We start from the raw sequence: 23,457 nt of genomic DNA on the forward strand, positions 1-23,457 counted from the left end.
TTAAAACCAATGGCCACCGAGTACGTGCGTAGCGCTACCAAGCTTGCAACGTGTCTACTTCTCAAAGGGCACTCGGGATCCAATCCTCCTGACAAGCTGCCACATTGCACGCTTGGTCGCGCTAGAGTATGTTCAAGTTCAATGGCTCTGTTCAATGGCCATTGCTCTCAATCATCACCGAACACGGCCCACGTGAGAGGGGTATAACACCGGGCGGAACTCCGGCTCCGTGAGCAGCTTTTGCTTTTTCTTCCACTAGAATATTCCGCTGATGATGTCGCTCGTGCGAATACATCGAGACGAACGAGGAAGAAGAAGTGGACAGAAGCAGAAGAAGGATGCTACGTAAGCTGAAGAAGCTCCGCGTTCTTCTCATTGTGGCTGGACTCACCACCATGTACAGCTATCAATTCCTCTCTTCGTAAGTTTCCGCATAAATCCAGTATCGATCAGACGCGCCATCTTTAGCGACATTCGTGGCTCTCAACAATGGACCCAGGTTCTTCAATTGTAGAGCATGAAATCGTTCTCAACACCTAGCATCACGACGTATGACACGAGGGGAAACTTGATTGCAGACATGAGGAACACTAGCGAAAACGTTTATCCCAGTATAAGGGTGTGGAGTTCCGTAGACTGGCTTCCGTATGGCTTTTAAAAATGTGAAAGTGTGTTTAAAAGTGAAATAATGCGTGCAAGTGAACGTGGGTGAACAGAATCAAATCGAAAAATGGATCAAGTCCCGTACGCTCTAAAAACAGAACTTCATCGCATAGCACGCTCTGCGCCAACCGTTGCCACGAGTGATAGGGTTATCGCTTCTGATTCGAGGAGGTAGGAAGGCGTACGTCATTTTGTGTCATTTATCGTATATCCAAATTGACACAAAAAGGCGTACGCCCCCTTCTCCCTTCGAATCTGAAGCGGTAACCCTATAATTCGTGGCAACGTTTGACGCAGAGCGTGCTATGCGGCGAAGTTCAGTTTTTAGAGTATACCCGCAAGAGAACACGAAAAATACAAAAATGACACTTTCTGGCGAGCAAAACAAATGCCGAACGACAGACACCAAAGATCAACGAGGAATCTGAGAAAATAAATTTAAAAAAGAAACAAAATTATTCTCTGATGTCGGCAACGCTCCCCCCCCCCCCTCCTCCCGTTTTCTCGACAAAATAGTTGCCAAAACTGGACTAACTAAACGACCTAACATAGCCTTCACCTCTTCTCCGCCCTCCACATGACATGGTGGCTTCAGGCTTAGCAACGCCGTTTCTTCTGTGCTTCGTGAAGTGTGATATCAACACACATTAAAAAAAAAAAAAAACGTTCTAGCGCACACTTTTACAGAATTTTTTTATTACGTATGTAACCCTTGGTTACACTGCGGTATTCGATACACAGGGTGTCCCGGCTAAATGAGAACATATATATTTTTTAAATATATACATCACTATTTCCGAGATGAAATCAATTGCAAGCATATGCTGAAGGGCACTCCTTAGGAGGGCATTAGCAAACTCCTTAGGCAATGTCTTAATTAACTTTTTAATTATAAAGGCTACGAAGTTGTTCCAATGAGAACATCAGATCTCTTCGGTCACCTGATACCTTAGCCGTTTTCAGAACAAAAATCCGTTCGCTAGATCGTCCGCAAAAGATTCGTGAAGGAATACAATTTTTTTCTTTATTTTGTTCATTGCGCATCTTCGGAGACGCGACTTTCCTTCACCCACAATGTGAGAGGGTGAAAGAGCACACTATCGCCTCTTGCGTCCTGGAAAAAGATTAAAAGAAAACAGAAAATGCAACCCAAGATAAGGGCAGTTCCGATAGAGTCACCCGATACATTTGTTTTTGTTTTGTTTCCGCAAGTTAAAGCTCATCTTCGGCGCATGAGGCTGCACTGCGCTCCTTCACCCTCTCACATTGGGGGTGAACGAAAGACGCGTGTCAAATGTCAAATCTTTGTGGAAAGATCGTGAAAGATCTTGTAACTGTGACTGAAATGGGGTGTTGTGGCCATGGGCTTTCTAATTGGCGCAAAAAATGTTACCTTTCCTTGGGAATTTTTTAAGTTCAATTATGCTAATTAGACAAATTAATGAGGTACAGTGACGGAAACCACCTGTTTGGGCGGCAAAAACCTTCACAAGTATGACGTACATTTTTAATAATAACTTATTCGATGCGAGTATAGACTGCAGTAGACATATGACCGATTATGTCTCATGGCAGAGGTGAAAGGAGTTGGAAATGCGTGGCCAGGAAGAACGTGGTATTTCTGAAGACACACAAGTGCGCCAGCTCTTCCATCTTTAACTTGTTAATGAGACGTGCTCTTGAGAAGGACCTCCTGGTAGCCGTACCCAAGAAGCCGCCCTACAGCCATATGGGATACCCTCTGCACTTCGATCCGGAAAGGGACATGATGGATTTCGCCTCTCGTGGGATGAGGCCTAACATCATGGCACTTCACATGCGATTCAACTACACGGCTGTTCGACAGGTAAAGGAGTGAGCGTGTTTGTCAGGGCCGCCCTTACCGTCAATCGTGTGCTCTGTCGACTGAAGGAACCCGATGACGATTTTTGTCTTTTATGCGCAGCTCGACTATACGTCGCGAAAGGCGCAACGAATTCAATACTAAACGCGATTGGCTGCAAATTTTATTCAACTACATATTGCTTAAATGAGCACGGAGGTGACCCTCAGTTTTTTTTATTTTTATTTTTTAGTTTTTCGGTGCAGAGTGTTCGCCAACGAATAAAATGAGTTCCTGCGAAAGAACGACGTGCGCAGGTGACCTACAAAGCAAGCGCGATAGAGAAAGCCTGCTTATTCGTCGCCATGACGTAACAATTAAGAGTCAGCCAATGAAGATCGTGTTTTCGACGGCCGTAGCCAATCACGAACGTGCTTTCAGCGGTCGTGGCCATGAAGACGGGCCACCGCTGTCTGCGAGTTGCGATTTAACGTCCTCGCCTACTAAATGGGAAAACTTGGAAATAGAGCGGAAAAAGGTCTCCATCTTTCTCAAAACTGATTTTTTGCAAGGCGTCTCGCGCGTTTTGTCTAAATATTTAGGTCTGCAGGCTCCAGGTGAGCTGCAATCATTTGCGGGCTCTTGAATTCTCAGAACGGTGAATCGCAGTAGCAGACGAATTCTGACTCTTATTCGAAGGAGGGAGAGGAGGCCTTCTGTGTCTAGGTGGCGTTGGCTCTGTTCCGCACAGGCAAGTAGCCCAAGCAGCACAATGTACTGAAAGTCGAGTGCAATAGGGGTGGACGGGTAGGTGGAAGACCTTGAAGAGACTCGTGAAACTAAAGAGCATTGATAAGACACATACCGTCCACCCCTATTGCACTCGACTTTCAGTACATTGTGCTGCTTGGGAGGTGTCTGCGCAGCAGAAAAGGGCGAGAGTGTAAAATGACGTGCGCGGCGGCTGCCACGCTTCGATTCGCCAAGACCACTGTCTTCTCCACGTGCGAACCGTAGAAAGGTAAACACAGTAGGGAACCCGCCATACGTTTCATGTGTTCCCCGCGATAAGGTGTTAAACAACTGCTTTATTCGTGACTTTATACTTCGTCGCATTTGGACGTAGTGCCACTTTTTTTTATTTCCGGAGCACACACGGCTGCGTTGACGATGGGAGAACGTAGTGATAAGTTACGTTAGTTTAGTGCGGCTGTGGCAGCTTGCCCTGCTTTCCTAGATCCGTTTCGATAACGAGGTGAAGCCAACTTTCAAATGGTGATGCCTACCGAAGGAATACCACTGTTGCTGGCGGGTCCAAACGATATTCTACGGCTTGCGGGGAGTGTATGTACGTACGGCGACACACCCCGTCACGCGAGGATCGTGCCAGCCGTCAGCGGCTGCTTTCTCCGACAGCGTTTTGCAAATTCGATTGGACTGCTATAACGCGCCGAAGAGTGAAAATATTTAGCATGGTGACTCCTGGTAGACAGCGATTCCGAGCGATGTTAAATGTCACCTCATTGCTCCTTTAAAGATCTTGGGTGTCAGTTTTGGCATGGGTCTGTGTTAATAAGAATGCAATCATGGTTGACAGCCCAAATGTGACTTTACAGGTGATGCCGGCAGACACAGTGTACATAACCATCATGCGCAACCCCAGTGACCTCTTCTTATCACTCTTCTATTACTTCAAATTATACGACGTCTACAACGTGAATGCTAGCCAGTTCTTGTACGAACCATTTCTACTTGATGTCGTCCGCAATTCTCGAGTCCACAAGTCACTGGGTTTCAACCAAATGGCTTTCGACCTCGGGGCTGAACAACATCACCTTGAAAATGGAACGGTCATCGACTCGCTCGTTCGTGCTGTCGATTCTCAGTTCCACCTTGTGATGATTGCAGAGCGGTTTTTGGAATCTCTGGTTCTCCTCAAGGAGCTGCTTTGTTGGGAAACCGACGACGTCATAACGTTCAGGCAGAATGATATGAGACGCAAGAAGACACCCCTGCCACGGTCTGCTGCGAAAACATTGAAGCGATCGAATGTGGCAGACGAAGCTCTGTACGCCTATTTCGTCCGAAAATTCGACCTCAGAGTCGAAGCGTTCGGGAAAGAACGTATGCGTGAAGAGGTTATGATGTTAGAGAGTAGGCTCAAATTTTGGTACAAGCGGTGTGTCCACTTCGATTATAGGACACGAGACTCTCAAGTTTACGAATACTACATGAAACGGCAGAATGCTTCGACAGAAAGAGTGATGTGTCGCCGTCTGTCACTCCCGGAGCAATCTTTCACAGAGGAGTTACGTCAGCAAGCACTCAAACGCTTAGGTGTTATTCCCAAGATTGTGGCTTAATTCTGACTGCTGTTCCTGTAATCAATTACTGATAATACATTAGTAAACAAATGATTCATTGTTGTACAACGCTTATTTGGATCAAAACTAAACAGAAAATTCTCCAAGCGGACGTCCTGACGCACTAACCCTCACTTCGCCTACAGACATTGTAGTGACATAACCAGGGACGCCCACTGGATTTTACCTCGCAAAGACGCCGAAAGCAACACTTATAAACAATAACCCTCGTTTATTTCAAGAGAAAACAACTTGGTACATGATCAAGGTACTCCAAAGTCTTAATGGAGGTACACAACTCAAAATGTGTCCCACTGGTACGTTCATCAACACATGCATACTTGCCGTATGGCTGTTGCAACTTTCTTGTGTACCTCAAACATGAAGCGCGCATTTAGTTAATGCTGGTCATGATATTGAGTAGAAACGAGGTAACACAATTAGGCTAAAAAAACAGAGGTGAGACAAACAAAACTCCTCATATCCACACACTATTTCTGATGAATGAATTAAAAATACAAATAGAAGAGAAAATAAATAAGTTCCGAAAAAGAACAAATTAGTCACTGATACCTCTTGTAGTACAATAATTGAGCAATACCAAGGTGATACAGAAAGTTGATAACATACTGCATAGTTCACGAAACACTCAGTGCTCAAAATGAAAGAACATGCAAGTCAGCTTTGGAATTTTGAAAACTTGCAGCAGCAAAATACAGAAGTACTAAACAGTACAGTGAAACCTCTCTAACAGGGACGACTAGAGTCACTAAATAGGGAGCAGAGTAGCGACACTGAGCCACGCGAGCCACGAGCGAGAGCGCCATCTTGGGTACGGCGCGGCTGCGTCGCCTAGCAACGGGACGCCAATCTCTCCCTTCTCCGCCCGGAGAACCGCGCGCAGTCGAGCCAGCTCGCAACCGGTTTTGGATGCAGGGGACTCAACACGGACGGCGCGTTCTTCGGAGGAAACCACGTGACACGATCGGCCCAATCGAGGACACCGAATGGCGGCTCCGGCGGAATGCGATACTCTGTACCCCTAATTAGTGACTCTAGGGACGTCCACAGGACCAGGGTTCTTGTCTGCCAGAAGGGAGTGTTCGTAATGAAAGGTTTGTTTGTTTGTTTGTAATAAAAACAAGAGCAGGAAGTGGGAGGTTTCACTGTTGCATGTATGAACTTGGATAACGTCGTACCACTGAATTGACATGCTTGTAAGGGACATGAGCACACACTGTATAATACTGCACAGACAAATACTACAATGAGCAGGTTACATGACTTTGAAAAACCGTCCATATCTCCTTTTAACACCCTGCTCAATCCAATCTCTCTCTCTCGCTCGCTCTCTTGTTTGCCCAGTGGCAAAGCACACTATAGCTCGACATGGTCATGCGCATGTATTCACATTCAATGCCCTCAATACCAAAACAACAAACACAGCACGATGTGGTCCTTCAAGCCAAGGAAGCTTTGCAAGTTCAAAACTTGAGACAAATTGTTGTATGACAGAGAAATGGAAAGTACCAACTATTCTTCCACATTCTTAGGCTTAATAGTGAAGAAAGCAAAATGAAATAATATTCACCAGTTTTTTCGTAACCATAATTTAGAAATAGCTACTGCAAAACCAGAACTGGATGATGCTGGACCTCATAGTCGGCTGCTAGCACTGGGTGACGAATAACAAAATTTAAAGTTGCGCGTAGATTTAGGTCAACCCTTAAAATTTTTAAAACATTTACGTACCACATCATGAAATTAAAATGTACGTAACAGCATACAGATCCATGCCAGCACTGGACAGCTGTTGCGGCTTTTATTGGGCCGTTGTCATTAGCGTAGGCATGCAGTGTGCAGGTAGGCACTGCTCGAGCGGGTGGTGTCAGAAGGTCACGTAGAATGTGACGTCTCCCCGCCAATGAATTATGTAAGGAAAAAGAAGTCGCAGCCGTATGTGACCTTCCGACACCACCCACTCAAACACTGCTTACCAGCGCACTGCAGACAATGGCCCAATAAGGCTCAAACAGCTGTCAAGCGCTGGTATGACAACGTTTGTACACTACGTGAAGCCTTCTTTTCAGCTTATTTTCGGTTATGATGTAAGCAATAGTAATTCGTGGCTTTAATATTAAGTACGCCGCAGTGGCCAAGCTTTAACATCCAGCAAAAGCTCAGGACCCTACGTTTAACATTTCTCATGGAGGACATGCTTAAGCAAGTTGTACCCAGTTGATCTACAATTTCAGCAAATAGACTAGACTAGCTGATAAGCACTTATTGTAAGCAAACGCGCGGGACTACGAACTGACAAGGTTCCCCAGATTGGTCGTTCCTATGCTCTGGATGAGCTTTTGTCGTCAAGTACAAAATGTGACACATTTTAAAAACCTGTAGGCATCTCAATATTTTGTGTGGCAATGCACAAATGGAATTCGTACACTCTGGCAGGAGATTTACAAGATTTCAGTGGCAAAGTGCTCGATAACTATAAAGATGACTAGGTGCTCCGGAAAGGTGCGCACTAACAAAAATGTGAAACAGAGGGGTAACAATGTGGAAATAAAATCGAGGGAAAATGGGGCTATGTACACAGAAAGACAGTTCTCTAACACAGGCTGCGTAACGTGTACGGGACACTTATAACACACAAATTGTCCAACTCCCAAATGTGCAAACCAGAAACCCAACATGAAAGAACTGCAGAGCCCTGCACCGGCAATCCAGAAGATGTGGGCTCAAGTCCTACAGCTGGCTAACCTTTTCAGTGACTTTCATCTTTCAGAAACCCAATTCAGGCACCAGAAAGTGCAAGACATGGGATGAGGAATACCCTTCTGAGTGTACAATTTTTCATATTTAGAGCTTCGCCCATTTGTTGCTATCTGAACTTGATCTGAGCTTGAGGCTTCTGCACTAGAGCATGTCTACCAGCACGTTGCCTCCTACTATACCACTTATTTCTTAGTTAGTCCCTACTATCCATGATGGGGAATTTAGGTCAGAAACTGAGACAATTGTTTCCGTGCCACTTAAAATGCGATAAAATAACTCGATGTTTGGAAACACATGTTCAGCGCAGTAAGTCACAAAAATGAATAATAATAATAGCTTCAGCAGTTCCTGTACAAACAGAGGCAGTATTGTGTGTTGCCAGTGCATGTACACGCAAACACAAACAAACCCAAATGTGACTTTAAAAATGCGCAACTTTGAGATTCCACATGAAAATTGAAATTGTTACCATTACTGCTCCTCGAGACATCAACGTAAGGTTACGCTGCACATACTCTGCATTCCCAACCTGTTTTTAGTTGGATTTTACTCTGTAAGGAAGCAAGAACAGCATTCCTGATTGAGCTCCACGTTATGCTCAAGCATCACAGTAGCATTTTTGCTCCGGAATCCCACAACCCTCTAGATTAAACGAGGCCTTGGTTAACAACCGCAACTATGGCAACACCTGATGGGCAGCCGCTCGCTCCTGTAGGCTTTCTGTGTTTGAAACAGGCTCGAGTGGATGACATTGTGACTCTGTATATCCAGGCAGTGAAGAGCTCCTCTAGTCCACAAGGCATTGTCAAAAGAAGCCTGCCAAGCTAGCACCCTGTTCACCATTCACTCAATACGGCATGTTCTTTGTGGCTCGCACTTCGGAAGTAACCTACATCTATGTTTTGGCAACTTGATGGGAAGACCTGCACTGGAAGGCCACTTTTAGCCGAAAGCCTTCTCCACCAATCAAAGCAAACAAGTGTGAGCCTGCAATGCTCAACTGGTACAATTTCAAAGGTGAACTACCACCAAAGTTTGCAATAAGACAAAAACATGCGAAATAAGGTACTCAATGAACAACTATGCTGCAATTGCTACTGACTGTTACAGCTAAAAGCTTCTGCATGGTAGCAACACACATGGTCATAGCAATAATCACATTATAATCACAGCGTTTACTCCACGCAGCTCCAAGGTTGGTCGCAACAAAATTCTAGCAGGTTGAAACAAGGTAAATACTTGCATCTAAGAGCACAAATGAGCATAATGACCATGAAAATTGGTATTTCATGAAAGAAAACCTCGTGTAATAACAAAAAATTCGCTGTAATGACTGAGCATTATTTGAAACCAGAACTGAATGTTCCAATCACAAACGTGCTGCTACACTAGTTAGCTCCGCCTTTTTTATATTTCAGTAGTCCGTCACTTTCCACATCCGACAACGTATCCAAGTGCCAGACGACACTCTTTCAGATACAGGAAATTGTAGATTTTGTAAAGGCTGTTTGAAAGAAAAAAGAAAGCCGTCCTCATATGCCACTTAATTAAACTAACTCGCTTGTTAGATAAACTTACACAATCTTTTTTTTTTTTTTTGCTAGGCGATCTTTTGCATTCTCAATGATGGTATCTGTCTAGCAAATCGCATGTTTGTTCATGAGCGAGCTAGTTCCATATTGACAATTCTACTTTTTCTGTACTGTTATAGCATTTCTGAATGAAACTGAGAAAAAAAGCAACAGATAAAATTTCACCACTGTCACAACTTTGACAGTTGACAGGCACTCCATAGGACAGTGAAAAGCTGGTGCACCTAACCTCCTCCTCCTCCTCCTAGGAACCGATCACATACCAGCGCGTATCTACAGGAATAGTTTTACAGCACTTAAAAAGAAATTTGAGAAGCAATCCTGAGACTTTATTGTATATTCCCAAGGAATGTGTATGCCCCTTCGAATGATACTGAGGCTCGAGATGCCTTTCGAGACCACACAGCAAAATATATACTCGAATTTAGCACCTAAAAGCATAGGTCATATCATAGGTGTACTGTGTGCCTAACATTGTTATCTGCCTCAAAATTTCAAAATAGTACTGATACTGATAATACTGGTGACTTTTCATAAGTGTGCGAGACCAGGTAAAAAAAAAAACAAAGATTAAGAATGTACGTTCAAAACAAGTCTTTTCACTACTAAAAAATTTCAGCAGATGCAGAACAGACCGAGCCATGTTGGTGAACTTTTAAGTGCAAAAAGTACACATAAAAAATGCAAGAAGTGTCACACAAAGTGGCGTCAAATCATAATTCACTCATTTTCACAGCCACTTCTTTTGTGTTTGATGGCAACACTTCCAAAACAGAAAGAAAAAGTCGCTTCCATATTTACAACAACAATAATCACATTCTGCAAGTCTTCCTTAAAAGCAGGTATAATGAAACGTGGGTTTTTAAAAGAAAAATGATGACCAGTAAATATACAAAACTTGCCCTCTGCCAAAGTCAATCAACAACTTGATAGCAATAGATAGGACAAGCTAAATGAAGTTTTTTTAAAAGGTACTCCTGGATTTGCATCGACATGCAGGTGAGAACCGACACGTTAGTCGCGCCCCAATGCATCGAGTATGTTAACTTTTGTACGTAAAAGCAATTTTTTTTTCATAAAGTTGATCAAACCAAACTCAATGCTAATACACAGTCGAACCTCGTTGATATGACCATGACAGTTCCTGCAGATACTGGACGTAAAGCGAACTATCATGCTAACATGCAGCACATGATATGCACCAACGATAGAAAGAAAATCCTGTGTCACACAATGTTGCGTTACGCACATGATTACGCATTATGCAATGTTGTGTTTTGCATGTACTGCAAAACAAGAGACGTTGCTGAAGAATAATTTGGAGCTTACCTGAGGGAGATACCCGACACAAGTGTCGACTTACATTTTCAAGTTGTAGTTTTTTTTCAATGATACTATTTAAATGGCAGACACATTCTGCATGCCCTTCTGTTGCCCCTGTACGAGTGCGGCATGTCACCATGACCCAAGTGACCAAGGGCCCTGCGCATTTAAGCTTATTTACCGGTGCCACAGAGAACATCATGAGTAGAGCCCCTAGCTTTCCGCAAATGTGCCAAATTTTGTGGAACTGTCCATGTCCGTAATTATCCTGACCCTGCTGTTTCCCTCAGAATCGTCCGTTTTTCATGGAACATTTGATGTCTTACAGAATTACGTAAGAAGTTCAATCGATGTGTGGCATTTTCACGGGTTAAACACAATCAATCGCGACTGCAATGCCCGACACCAGTGATAACGCTGGCACATACGTGGCTGAAGGTGCCGTGACGAAAGGAAATTTGACGGCGGAAACGCAAGGACACAGATGGACAGATCCGGGTCTAGTTTTCTTTACGCACTGAAAAGTTATGAAAGGTGGTAAAAGCGTGCGGGATGAGTCGGTCGATGAGCAATGATGGAAGAATGCTGCACGCTCTCTTTTTTTGTGCTTGTTTTCGCTCCATCATGGCATCCCGCAGTTCTGTAAACCCGGTTCTGCAGAAAAATAAATTTTTCACTGCAGAAAGCTAGGGGCTCTAATCATGAGTCAGCCGGGCTGTGCGGCATCGACGCGTGTCACCCAAAACCACTGGGCACTTGTAGGACAGAAGAACCACTCGTTGAACCATCGGTGGTCGTACTATCGAAGGTGGTAAACATGTTTGCACCCCCTACCGAATCCCCATTTATGAAAGATAAATAAACGTATATATATATAATAAATAAACATCGGCCATTGTCGAATAAATGAACTGTCATGTTAACCAGAAGGATTTGCGTGTAGAGGGAATGGTTCTCAGAGCAAAAATATGCAGCTTCATGACAGGTCAAGGACTTGTCATAAAGCGTGTCAGGTGAACGGACGTCATATAAACGAGGTTAGACTGTATGTACTGATAACAGTTTACAAGATGCAATTTAATTGAAACACTCATAAAACAGTCTAAAGATATTACAAATGCAGCGCCCATTTAATGAAAGTGTTGACTCTGATCTCCGTTGTCACAATCGCTCGGAACGTGATCGAAAAATTCCCAATGACATGACACGATGAAAAATTAAAAGCAACACACAAATGTCTAAAACATGAGTTCTTATGACAATAAAAATCCCTGAGACTAGGGAGCTTTGAACACACATAAACAAGGTCCCTTTTTTATGTTCCCCAGTCTCGTTTTTCTTTTCTTCCGTCACGTAGCTTCGCCACCGGATCGCTTGCTTTCCAGTCTTTCTTTCAAGGAGGGGTTTGTGACAGGGACCAAGAAAAAAGCGAAAGTTCTGCAAAGTTCACCTCGTGTTTCACATAGCGACCCATTTATGTCCGACACGGTGAAGATGATGAAATTCACACACGTAAATGTGGAAGGGGCTACATACATGTAGAAGTCAAGCTAGAAGAGCCTTAATGTTCTTCGGGGTAGTTTCATCATTCAGGTGCCTGGTCGTGTACCTGACGACAGAAAAGAACGATTATTTCCCGGAACGTTGCTGTTCCGGTGACATGGCTTCCTGCGCCCAGTTCCAAACTTAAAGCACAAAAGCTGGACAGTAGAGCGCAGAAAGTTATTGGGTTTGTCCAGACTGCTGTAAAGCTATGAGCAGACCTCGGCAGTTTTGACTTTCGCTCGCTCAAGTTCACTCACCACCCACCCAGTTCTCGGCTCGCTCACTAAACGTCTGCTCAGCTCTCGGCTAGCTCAGTCAAGTTCACTCACCGTCCGCTCAGCTCTCGGCTAGCTCAGTCAAGTTCACTCACCATCCGCCCTGTTCTCAGCTCGCTCAATCACGCTCACTCACCATCCGCTCAGCTCTTGGCTCTCTCATTCAAGTTCACTAATCACCCGCCCAGTTCTCAGCTCGTTCACTCACGCTCACTGACCATCCGCTCAGCTCTCGGCTCGCTCATTCACGCTCACGCACCGCCTGCTAAGCGGTCTTACGGCTGTTCCTTATCTTCCATCACCCCCGTGTGTCAACCGAGTGGATAAACACAAAATTGCCAGCTGGATAGCTGATCCAAAGAGAGCATTGGCGCACTGCTCCGCGCAAGAAATATGTAAACCGAAACCAATTAATTAATCTGAAAAATCACTAAGTAAGACGCGTTTTTTTTTTGCAATATTTTTCACTGAAGGTCCCGATGCGTTAAACATAGGTTCCGTAAGCGTGCGAAGTAAAATTTAAAAGTTAGGATGTTTATTTAATTAGTGAGCATATGCAAATGGGCCGCTCACTACTCAATTCATAGCCCCACTGGCCGCTCAACTCTCGAATCGCGCGCTCACATTCACTCAGTGCGCACTCATGCTCGCTCACTCACTCACTGCCCCCGCAGCTCTTGGCTCGCTCACTCACTCTCAGTCACTACCCACTCATTTCACGGCCCGCTCACTCATGCTCACTCACGTCCCGCTCAGCTCTCGACCTGATCACTCACGCTCACTCACCGCCCGTTCAATTCACGGCTTGCTCACTCGGGTTCACTCATGGTCCACTCAGCTCTCGGCTCGCTCACTCAGGCTCACTCACCACCTACTCAGCTCTCGGATTGCTCACTCACGCTCAGTTTATTAGGCAAATTGAGCGTGAGTGAGCATGAGTGAGCGCGCTAATGAGTGAGTTTTGCCGAGGTCTGGCTATCAGTCAACAGGTGCTGCACATGCTGCTCTTGTTTATACGTTCATGTGCAGCCCCCTAGTGGGCTGGGCAATATACTGAGAACCCTCCTACACTAAGTATTCAGTCAGTTTCATTTTCCCTGATACATACAGTATTTGCTTGAAACGTTAACTGTGTTTCTGCCCCACCCGGTACACCAGTCCCCGTTTTACACTCCGATGAATTGATTGTTGGAAGTGATCGTTGTAACTTTTACTCTGATGGGGCTCATACGACCCTGAAACATCCATTTTATATACTCGTTTTTATTGTTGTTTATGTCGGTGCAAACTCTATATGTAAAGAAAGCTCCAATGAATTTCAAGGACAGGAGGAACATACATGCATTTGTGCAATCCTACAATGTTTTGCATAAACATAAGACACTACGCAATAGATACACCAGGTTGGAAATGTTGCATCACGTCCTCATAGACATAAACGCAACCGTAATGTTCCAATAAGCTCACCTAAGCGCATTCAGCAATCCTTCAACAACATTCGGTGGCTGCTCTCGGAGGACACGGATTGACTTCTTCACCTTAACAAAGGAACAGCATACATTCCAATTAGCAAACCTACAGCAACACAACATTGTTGTATGTGTTTAACTTGTCCGTGTAAACTTGTTTCGTTAAAGGAGCATGGAAGGGCTCAAACAAAATATGTCAGGACGATGCCTACATGTATTACACCAGGCCTGAAAGTTCCCAAGACAAAGCTGTGCGACACTTCGTCCACTTACCTGTCACATTTACACTCTCTACACGGCCCAAAAGGCTGTTAAAGGGAGACTGTGTGACACCAAAAACGTGTTGAAGTAACAGTGCGACATTAATCCGTACCGTATGATGTTTCAGTGGACACAATCTCTCATCCCCAGGAGGCACAGATAATAAGAAAACGAATATTTTCCTTCGAGTGATTTGGCGCTCCTCCACGGAAGATGCGTGCCGACGGCACTGCAGTTTAGTCTGGATTGGATTGGATTATTTTAGTATCCCAAGAAGCTGCTGGAAACCTTAGTGCTTGAATCATTCGCATCGACTACACCTATTTCATCATTAAATCTGATGGTGAAGAGATGTGAACGAGACAGTACTATAATATATGCATATATTTATTAGTTTATTTTTTGTACCCTGAAAGCAAAGCGCCACAGAGGAGGAGTAGTGGTTAGTTATAATTTGTTGGAACATATCAGCATTCATACGAAATAATGACGATGGAAGGTGGTTCCTCTCCACGCTTGTTCTAGGGATGAAGGAAATTAAAGACATACATGCACGGAGGAAAGGTAGGGGGATTATGCTACGTGAATTCCGTTTCCATTAATCTTCTCCAGGCTTGAACTTTGGTTCCGTTTCAGTTTCCGGTAAAGGCAACAAAAATATTTTTGTTTCTGTTTCTATTTCGTTTCCTGCGGAATTAGGGCATTTAACATTCCTCACTTCCGTTTTCAGTAACCAACCCTGATTGCAACTACTAGTTTTTTGCAAAATGGAGAGGTAGCAGAATTCAATTTCAATTTTGTTAGTAGTATTTGCAATACGTAGTACACAGTGGGAGCCCCGTAGCATAGAGGAAGAACAAAGCAGACCTTTAATGTGTGGCTGTCAAGCCACCAACTGACTTGGCATAGAATTGGTGCACGCTCGAAGAGGTGAAGCTCAAGAAGCGCGCAGCAAACGTCATTGGCTGCGGCTGCCACATGACGATTTTTGGCAGCCAATAAAACATGCTGTGTTGCTGACGTCACAAAACACAAGGAGTAGCTGCATGCATTTTTATGAACTAATTTTATCAGGAAAGCTCGCAGTTTCCATAGAATTTTTTTTGTGACAGCTCCTAGAGATAGTATGCTCATATTATGTTTGCAAAAAATATACGCTCCAAATGCCTTCTACGTTCCTTTAACGACGTATGCAGTTGTGCATTAGTAAACCCAAACGATGACGACGACAATGAAAAAGAAACGTGTGCTCACATCAATGTGTGAAGTCTTGGTGAACGCCCCCTGTGGGTGAACGTGGTCATAGAGGATTATCACTCCAACCATGACTCTCAGGACAAAGAGGATCGTCTCTTCACTCTTGAAGCGGGAGCAAAATTCTCTGAATGGCAGATAAGACACATCAATCAATTAATCAGTCACATCAAGCAGGAGCAGATGTCCTACCTGTTGTCCACCATCCTCTGACAGACCTTGGCCATTGTGCCCAATGTCTCGGTTGTGTTCTCGATGGGAAGGTCTTTATTTTCTGTCACAAAACGGGAGGTGGCGTCGCTCAACACCTTCAGCATGGGGGTTGCGTGAGCATAGAACAGTGACATGTGATTGGCCAACTCATTTGGAACGTCCAGGTTCTCCTCGATGCCATCCTGTGCAGAGGTGGGGAAATTACTTTTATTTTGTAATGCATTACCATTGCTCATTACGTTTTCCAGAAGTGATGCATTACACTACTCATTACTTTTTATGGTTAGTAATGCATTAGTAATGCCACTTTAATCAAGTAATAACATTCCCCTGGCATTACATTCCCCCAGAAGTTTCTAATAAAGCCCTGCATTATAGGCATCAGTCATCCAAATATTCCCCACGTCAGTGCAAGTGAATTTGTTCAGGTATGCATGAAGTATGTAGTTGGTGCTCAGTAAAAGACAAAAACAGCCAAATCACTTGTTACAGGTGTAGAGGCTTTTTCTTTGGTTCATTCTCTTTGGATGGAAAAGCGTTAGGGGAGAAAAAGGGTGATGACACCATCTTGACATGTGTTGGCCTACTTGAGAATACCCCGCGCTCGCTTGGTTCTCCTGGTCATTGTTAGAGACCAGTTGGAAAAACGAAGGATTTTCCGGCCCTTGACACGGCACAAATTTCCACTGTTGGCTTTAGGCAGTGCCAGAACATTCAATCCGAGTAATGCCACGACGCATTACTCGGTCAAAATGTAATGCATTACCATTACTCATTACCTAAATGTAATGCATTACTGCCCACCTCTGAATTCCTGTGGCACCAAATGTGGCCAAACCTACCAGTGTCCTCTCCCGGTGGCATTTGTCAACTGGTTGAGAACAGACCAGCCAGTTTGTCCTGGTTGGTTTAGTGACAGCTGCAGTTTGAAGAGGGTGCTTCCCCTGGCTAAGGCCGTGGATATTCATATAAGATATACATACATATGTATTTGTATCGGAAGATTATCGGGGGGGATGTTGTAAAACAAATGGGAGGGAGGCTGAAGTATTCCATCAATATCTTTGCGGAACTTTCTCGGTTCCTTTAAAGAATATGCTCAGAGGAGTAGGGCTTGGGCACCCACGTTTTCAAGCGCTCTTTAGAGTATGATTTTTCACTCTTAGTGCCAGAGGGTGCTGCTTCTGATGAGAATGACATTTGTTTCTTCTCTTTCCAATAATTGACAAGTGAAACATCTCGTGTCTATGCCTGGTTCAGAAGAGCCACTCTAAAGATGTAATGAATGAGCAATTCTTGTATCATGGTACGCAAATGAATTTGTGTCCCCATGCCCGTAAATACAGTAGCAATGTCTTCAAATGAATCTCAGCATTCACTTACATAGTTAACAAAGTTTCGTTTTATCCAAAGAACACGAGAGACGGCACACACAGATAGTAAGCTATCAACACAAGTTTACTGACGCGGCACGACACCTTGCCTTAAATCCCTTCAGAGATTCCGTTCCCTTTTTCGACAGGCAAATAGAAGCATCGCTGACGCATTTATCCCCTCCCTCCGCAATAAAAAAAAAAGAGCCTCTCATATCTCCCGCTGCCTGCTATTCACAAAACCTTGCTTTGATCTGCATATTGTGAAAAAAAAAAAAAAATAGTATCACGCTTTCAGGCCCCCGACATGTGCAAAAAGTGCTCCTGGTCAGATACTCTATTTGCGCTCTCTAAGTCCGGCATTTACGCACCAACTCGTCTGACCCAAATAGGAACCCCTGCATGAAAACGGAATTTCGTAAACAACCTCGGGGAGCAGCGTTGTACGTACTTAACCCTGTGTTTTATGTTTCACTCACTACCCCCTTCGGCCTGAGAGTTGACAACAGCTTCTTCCCCTTCCGAAAACCACTCTCACACCTTGCCTCCCTGCCGCTTTCTTCAGATTACACGAGAGCTTATGAACGTAACAACAGCAACTTTATTTGGAGATGATGAATGGGGAGTTTCATTGCCAGGGTCGATACACTATCCCGGTGCTGGTGGTGATGCTGGGGATGAAATATAATGAGCCCCTCCACAATAAGGATATAAGGATCGAAGTCCGATGGTGTCCAAAAAAGTCAAAAAAGTGTCGAGGGCAGAACTTTGGTGGGCTGGACTTGGCCAGAGACCAAGCAATTTTGATAGAGAAAGGGGGTGAGAGTCCAGTGCTGATTAAGAGACCCGGAGAGTGCAGTTCGGGAAGGTTGCTAGTATCACGTAAAGGATCACAGACGCCCGGAGAACTCGTGCTTGGAACGACGACTCCCGGACCCCGCACGCTTCAGAACGTTAGTTCAAACTCCCACGATAAGCTCTTTGGGATAGCCTCTATCCCACAACTTCAACTGTAGCTCAAACACGCTTTGCACATCGCAAAAGCAAGACCTTACGAGTGCTGACTTAACTGACATATCTGGACCACGTCCCTTTTCACTGCTTTCGACTGGTTGGAGGTGAAAGGTAAAATGGGCTTAATCGATCTCCACAGATGATCACCTATGTCGATTAACAAATGATCGAGGTACTGCAGCGATACTCCTTAACCTTAACCTCCACCTTAAAAAATTGAACACACCTTATCCATAATGCCAGCTACCAAGCCCGCAACAACTAAGTAATCGCAGACATACCAAGAAATTCTAATGGAAACCTCGTTGCCTTTTTTTTAACACTGTGTTCAATCCTCTGGTCAATGTCTGACAGGAACAAACTGCTCAAAACAGGAGCAATCCTAGAGCCTATAGGGACTCGCGAGTCATGGCCGGGACAGTTGGACAAATTCAGCCCTCTCGAAGCACCTTACCAGACTTTTACACTCGATTTCTATCCATGGTGGTTTTATCACGTGCACAGCCACTGATAAAGGGCAGAACTCCACGCCTACCATAAGACAGCTAATCAATGGGCGCGTTAAGTGGCTGCTCCGGAGCGCGAGTGTTTGGCTCTCCTACCGTTAAGTGGTTACGCTCGTACCAGGAGTTTCGTACGCGAGCGCACTATTCACGCAGCTGCTTTCGGGGTGTGCATGAAAAGGGGGTATCATGCTCCGTCATGTGACCTCTTTCCTCCTCTCCACGAAAGTGGAGAAAGAGAACGCAGGACGTGGGGCAGCAGCAGAGCAGAGAGCGGCAGACATGAAAAGCGTAGAGGGAGCTACATGCGATTGGTCACAACTCAAAGCTAGATAGATCACGCGTCCGTCCTGTGACATCTTCCGAGGGCATGCGTGCTGCCCAAAGGGAGAAAGACAGTGCCAGACGGCTTGGGTTAATGAGGCTTGCGTTCGTAGTAACTGACTTTTTTTTTTCTTTTGTGGTGAGTTGTTCATTGTATCTGCTGAGGATTTCTACAGGACTAATGCAAACTTTAATGATCGTTCCAAACTTGTTCGGCATAATCGAAAGTTCATTTTAAGTGGGGCCATTATAACTGAGATGAGAACTGTATAATCAATGGCCTAGAATACGCATCTCCTCCAAAAGTGCAATCGTGTTACCGGGACAGAAGCCAAACCATGGTACAGCTCCCTCACCTGATTTGCGAGCCGTAACCTGCTGACTGTCCTCCGGTAGTAGCTGAAGTCATTCTGAATTGCCGGGTTCGTCATCTGCGGGAACAACCCACAATGGTCACTCAATGGTCAGGCTACTACTGTAGAAATGAAAGGATACCTTGAGGTCATCAAATTTGAGCACAAAGTCCAGAATCTCTGCAAACTGCTTGACTAGTGCCTGTTGCATTTCGAGGTGTTCTCGTGGAGTGCGTGGGCCAGAACAGAGTTCCCACAAGATACGTGGGACGATATCCTCTGGTGGTACACAAAACATGCTCATGTGTCAGACGGGTTACAACTGCATGACGCAGAAATGTGTGAGAGACAACTATCGAGTTGGCAGAACCTCGGCTGAGAACCGCCATTCAATCCAGTGTAATCCCGTTAATTTGCTCTGGGATTGCTCTGCATTCATATTGAAGAAGATTGATACTTCTAATCAAATGCACATCTAACGTGAGTAAAGTATGCGATCGAATTGTGAAAAAATAAAGAAAAGAGACTCACCTAGGCTTTGAGAGAAGACATAAAACTGCTTTAGCTTAGACACCAGTGGCAATACAGCTTCCCACGCTTTCATCTGACGCGCTTCACTGCGTGGATTTGCTATAGCCTAAGAGCAACAACAGACAACGTGTAACGATGTGTCTCGCGTAAACGATGCTTTTACGAGGCTCCAGACACTTTGCCGTAGGCTCTGCCCGAACAGTGCTGAAGACGACCATAAGTGGCATCCCAAATACCCCAATGGCTGTCTTCCGCTCACCACGACAGTGTTTTCCAGAACAGTTGCCAACTCAGAAAGTGGAACTCTGGCTGCGATTTCACTTAAAATCAAGCAACTACGTACAGTGGCTGTATTTTATCATCTGCTAAGCATTTTCCAAGGTGCACCACAGCCGTTTTCAGCAGTTCAACAGGATGGACAGATCAAGCAGGTATAAAAACGATTGCGCTCTTTTTGTATTTTCTCAATCTATCATTCCTAATAAGTTCAAAGGCGTAAAAAAAAAAGAAGAAAAATTAGTCGAGGCCGGCTACAAACATGGACATTGTTGCATTTCCAGCCCCCTCCTTTGTTGAGAGGGTGAAGCGAGGCCGCAAAAGTCATTTTTACAACAATCGCATCATTGAGTGTGCTACGCGCTAGGTGGCAGCACCATCAAATAGCATCATCAAACTACTTTGCATGATCACAACACTGTATACTGATAGGATAAGAAAGAAAGTGAGATGCTACCTCTCTAATCTCGTTCCCAGCTCCTTTGTACATTTGTAGTTCCAATAAAATGTCCCTGGAGTGTTGCAGGACATCTTGCACAATGTAATATGTGTCCTCCTCCGATTCTGAAGGCTCAGCATCTGCAGACACACGACAGGTGTCGGCGACACGTTCTTTCACACTCTCTCAAATTCACTATATTCCTTTAACAGGTTGCACGACTGCAGTAAGTCAGGGCAGATATGTGTCGTACATGACGAAAAAGCACATCACAAAGTAAACTTTCTCCTACGTCTATTTTGCGTTGTACTTTTCGGTATATATTTTTACGGGGTATTAAAAATGCACGAAGAGCTATGACAACACAGACTGAAGAGAGGCCCGCAAAATTATTACTTTCAAACCCCTTTCTGGAGCACACAAGCTCTACTCTGACCTCAGACAATCCTGCATCTACTGAGCCCGAGGAAAGAGATACGTAAAAGAAACGCTTACTCTCAAAGTCAACGAAGACATCATACTTGGGTGTGTCATCTCTCGATAGCAATCGTAGAAGGTTCCCCATGACCCTCCGCTTCTTACATCTGGAATAATGGATGAGCGACAACTCAATCGTCCGCTATTGCAGTCGTCTGCGCTTCATCTGTGCAGTCAAAAAGGAATGCCTCCTCTGCTGTCCGTCACTGTCCAAGTAACGACGGTCATGACGGCCACATTTTTCCGCCCCGCGAGTTAAGTCACGCTCTATAGGTGTAGCAGACGACAAGAAGAAGCCGTTCTGCACCATTCGTTCCTTAGCCCCCGATTTGCTTCATAGATCACAGCACTCTGAATATCGAGGGCAGGAGATCTCAATCTGGACATAAAAACTTATTAAAAGTCGGGGCTTAGCAGGTGTATTTATTGGTCGTTTGCGTTTCATTTTGTAATATCTAACATGGCACTTACAGGTGCCGAAGAAATCTGCTACAAGCATGAAAAAAAATAGAATAAAATAAAAGGGAGTGGAGAGCCGAGGAAAAAGCAGTTTTGAGGAAAAGTGTCAGCAATTTGCTGTATGACCCAAAATGTGAAAGTATCTAACCAGCAATAACTCACGTAGATCAAGATCGCCTGGAACTCGCACAAATGCACAAGAGGTATTGTTGTCAACATCATTACTACAACTCGGCACGATTGTCATACTGAACTCTCGTTCCACTGAAGCACAAAATTGCTCATTTGTACACTCGTAGGTGATCACCAGGTGCCACTCACATGAAGTATAACAGACGCGGCACAAATAATTGTTTCACGCAATTGTAAAAAAAAAAAAATCATGTAACACGACCTGCAGGAAAACCTCACACTTACGAGCGACGTAGCATAGTCTCCACAACGAGACACGTGAGCCAGAAAGCCGGCTAGCAGACGCCAAATCAACCCACAAAGACCAAAAGTGTAGAAAACTGCTCGCCACGATTAATTGCGCCTACAAGGTCGCAAAAATTTGGCTGTCTCCCCTCCACCGGAAACACCTGCCGCTTCTGCACAGGAAACGAGAAGCAACGCGACCGTCTTCGGTCTGCAGTTATGCCATCACTTTGCAAAAGATACCTGAAGCCTCCGCTATTACAATAGGTTGAAACTTTAGCAAAGAACATCCAGTGGCATGATCCAGCGAATACGCAGCTGCTCAAAATAGCCTACAGGCAAGCGCGCGACCCTTTAAAGGTCAGAACGGCCTTCTGCTAAGATCTCGGCATCATAGATGTTTTCTCTTGTCCTATAAACAAGCGAAACAACCTCGCAAGCTGTGAGACGGATTCCGCAAAGGGAACCTGACTTGAATACAGAATCAAGGTCATCCTTATATGTTGACCAATATTTAAACACACAATTTGTTAGCGTATCAGGAAGGTTTCTAGTTTCGCAATGAAAATATGAGCTCAATTCGGGGATAGCGTATAAAACACGAGGAAACGAGTCCAAAACAGAGTTCCAATAAGAGCAAAAACGCGCTCAGCAACAGGGTTTTCTTGCACCAAAACTTTACGTATTGACACATGTGAACGTTATAATGGAAGACATCTTAGTTCTTACCCTCTGTCTTTGCACACCTAAATTAGAGGCGAATGCGTAAGTTCTAGCTAAGTAAATTGCGCTTTTTCTGGTCATTGCGGTTAACAGGAATTACACCCACTAATAACCGCCATTGCAGCGGAAGCGATGACTAACCCCACGTCCGGTTTCATCCGCGGCAATGAAGGCATGACTGCATAACTTTCGTATTTGAACACAAGAAACCACACGAGCAAAACTATACAGTACCACACTAAAAATAAAATCAAAATCAAAATGTGAAAGTGTTCAACTGTTGTGCATGCTAGCAGTAATGTTGGTAAAGACGCATGCACGTAAACCATAACGCGACACCACTGTCGGCATAGCAGACGACAACGCACGGTATAAATTGTTTGCTGTTGATCCAAGAGAACCAATTTTGTTTTACCAGGTATTTGCTCCAACGCATTCTCATCACTCTTTTTTATGTACATTTACGTGCGCCTGCATTTGTCTACACGTAAACGAGATCACAAAAAACATGAGAAACATTTGTGAGTGCCTTTGCAGAGCACTCCCGTTTCATCGGGCGATAAAACCAGCGCAACATTTGCAGAAACGCGCGTGTGTGAAGAAACGCGTGGAACTACACGAAAATGGAAAGAAATTAGGAACTTATGTGCCAGGTTTTGTTGATAAACAAGTGACCAAAGATTAGACTCGGGAAATGCGCGCGACGAGGTTCGACAAAAAGAATATAATTAAAAAGAAAGAGACGAAATTCAATAAAATAAATAAGAATCACACGTGAAATCGCATCAGTTATTTTGCATTCGAAGTTACGGTGCAGCGTAAATATGATTTTTCTCAACCAGCACTCGCTGTATTAACCAATATGGGCATCCCACGCAAACAGATTTATTCTCTCAGAAAGCGTAACTTCTGTGATCTGATGGTCTGCGTGTCTGCGCAGACATATAAGACGCTCGTGGCGTTGCCCAAAGAAAATTTTACTGCATATTTTAAACCACTACGTTCCG

General features: G+C 44.5%; 2 protein-coding genes across 4 annotated transcripts; one reads left to right on the top strand and one right to left on the bottom strand.

Moving 5' to 3' along the window:
* The first annotated feature begins 281 nt into the window (after positions 1-281).
* Positions 282-4,896, top strand: LOC135397539 (galactosylceramide sulfotransferase-like). Its single transcript, XM_064629133.1, has 3 exons — positions 282-421; positions 2,239-2,509; positions 4,102-4,896. The coding sequence occupies exons 1-3, from the start codon at positions 339-341 to the stop codon at positions 4,846-4,848; spliced, it is 1,101 nt and encodes a 366-aa protein (XP_064485203.1). The 5' UTR covers positions 282-338; the 3' UTR covers positions 4,849-4,896.
* A 164-nt stretch (positions 4,897-5,060) lies between these two features.
* Positions 5,061-22,587, bottom strand: LOC135398773 (CYFIP-related Rac1 interactor B-like). 3 transcript variants are annotated; one of them, XM_064630214.1, is made up of 11 exons: positions 21,728-22,025; positions 20,870-20,958; positions 20,393-20,514; positions 19,660-19,765; positions 19,271-19,407; positions 19,132-19,206; positions 15,541-15,743; positions 15,349-15,475; positions 13,832-13,902; positions 12,081-12,153; positions 5,061-11,981 (listed from the first exon to the last, which is right to left on the bottom strand). In XM_064630214.1, the coding sequence occupies exons 1-10, from the start codon at positions 21,739-21,741 to the stop codon at positions 12,090-12,092; spliced, it is 1,008 nt and encodes a 335-aa protein (XP_064486284.1). In that variant the 5' UTR covers positions 21,742-22,025; the 3' UTR covers positions 5,061-11,981; positions 12,081-12,089. The 3 variants fall into 3 exon arrangements, with proteins under 3 accessions (XP_064486284.1, XP_064486285.1, XP_064486283.1); XM_064630215.1 differs by lacking the exon at positions 21,728-22,025 and adding an exon at positions 22,457-22,587 and having other exon boundaries at positions 5,061-12,153; XM_064630213.1 differs by having other exon boundaries at positions 5,061-12,153; positions 21,728-22,024.
* Between the last annotated feature and the right edge of the window lie 870 nt (positions 22,588-23,457).

Source organism: Ornithodoros turicata, chromosome 6 (genome assembly GCF_037126465.1).
Source record: "Ornithodoros turicata isolate Travis chromosome 6, ASM3712646v1, whole genome shotgun sequence".
Classification (NCBI taxonomy): domain Eukaryota; kingdom Metazoa; phylum Arthropoda; class Arachnida; order Ixodida; family Argasidae; genus Ornithodoros; species Ornithodoros turicata.

Excerpts from the sequence above, each read along its gene's own strand:
- LOC135398773 (XM_064630214.1), bottom strand. Across the intron at positions 19,766-20,392 it reads CTGGGAACGAGATTAGAGAG|GCTATAGCAAATCCACGCAG; the intron begins GTAGCATCTCAC and ends TGTTGCTCTTAG. Across the intron at positions 12,154-13,831 it reads GGATTGCTGAATGCGCTTAG|GTACACGACCAGGCACCTGA; the intron begins GTGAGCTTATTG and ends TTCTGTCGTCAG.
- LOC135397539 (XM_064629133.1), top strand. The coding sequence starts at position 339 with ATGCTACGTAAGCTGAAGAAGCTCCGCGTTCTTCTCATTGTGGCTGGA. Across the intron at positions 422-2,238 it reads AGCTATCAATTCCTCTCTTC|AGGTGAAAGGAGTTGGAAAT; the intron begins GTAAGTTTCCGC and ends GTCTCATGGCAG. Across the intron at positions 2,510-4,101 it reads ACTACACGGCTGTTCGACAG|GTGATGCCGGCAGACACAGT; the intron begins GTAAAGGAGTGA and ends GTGACTTTACAG.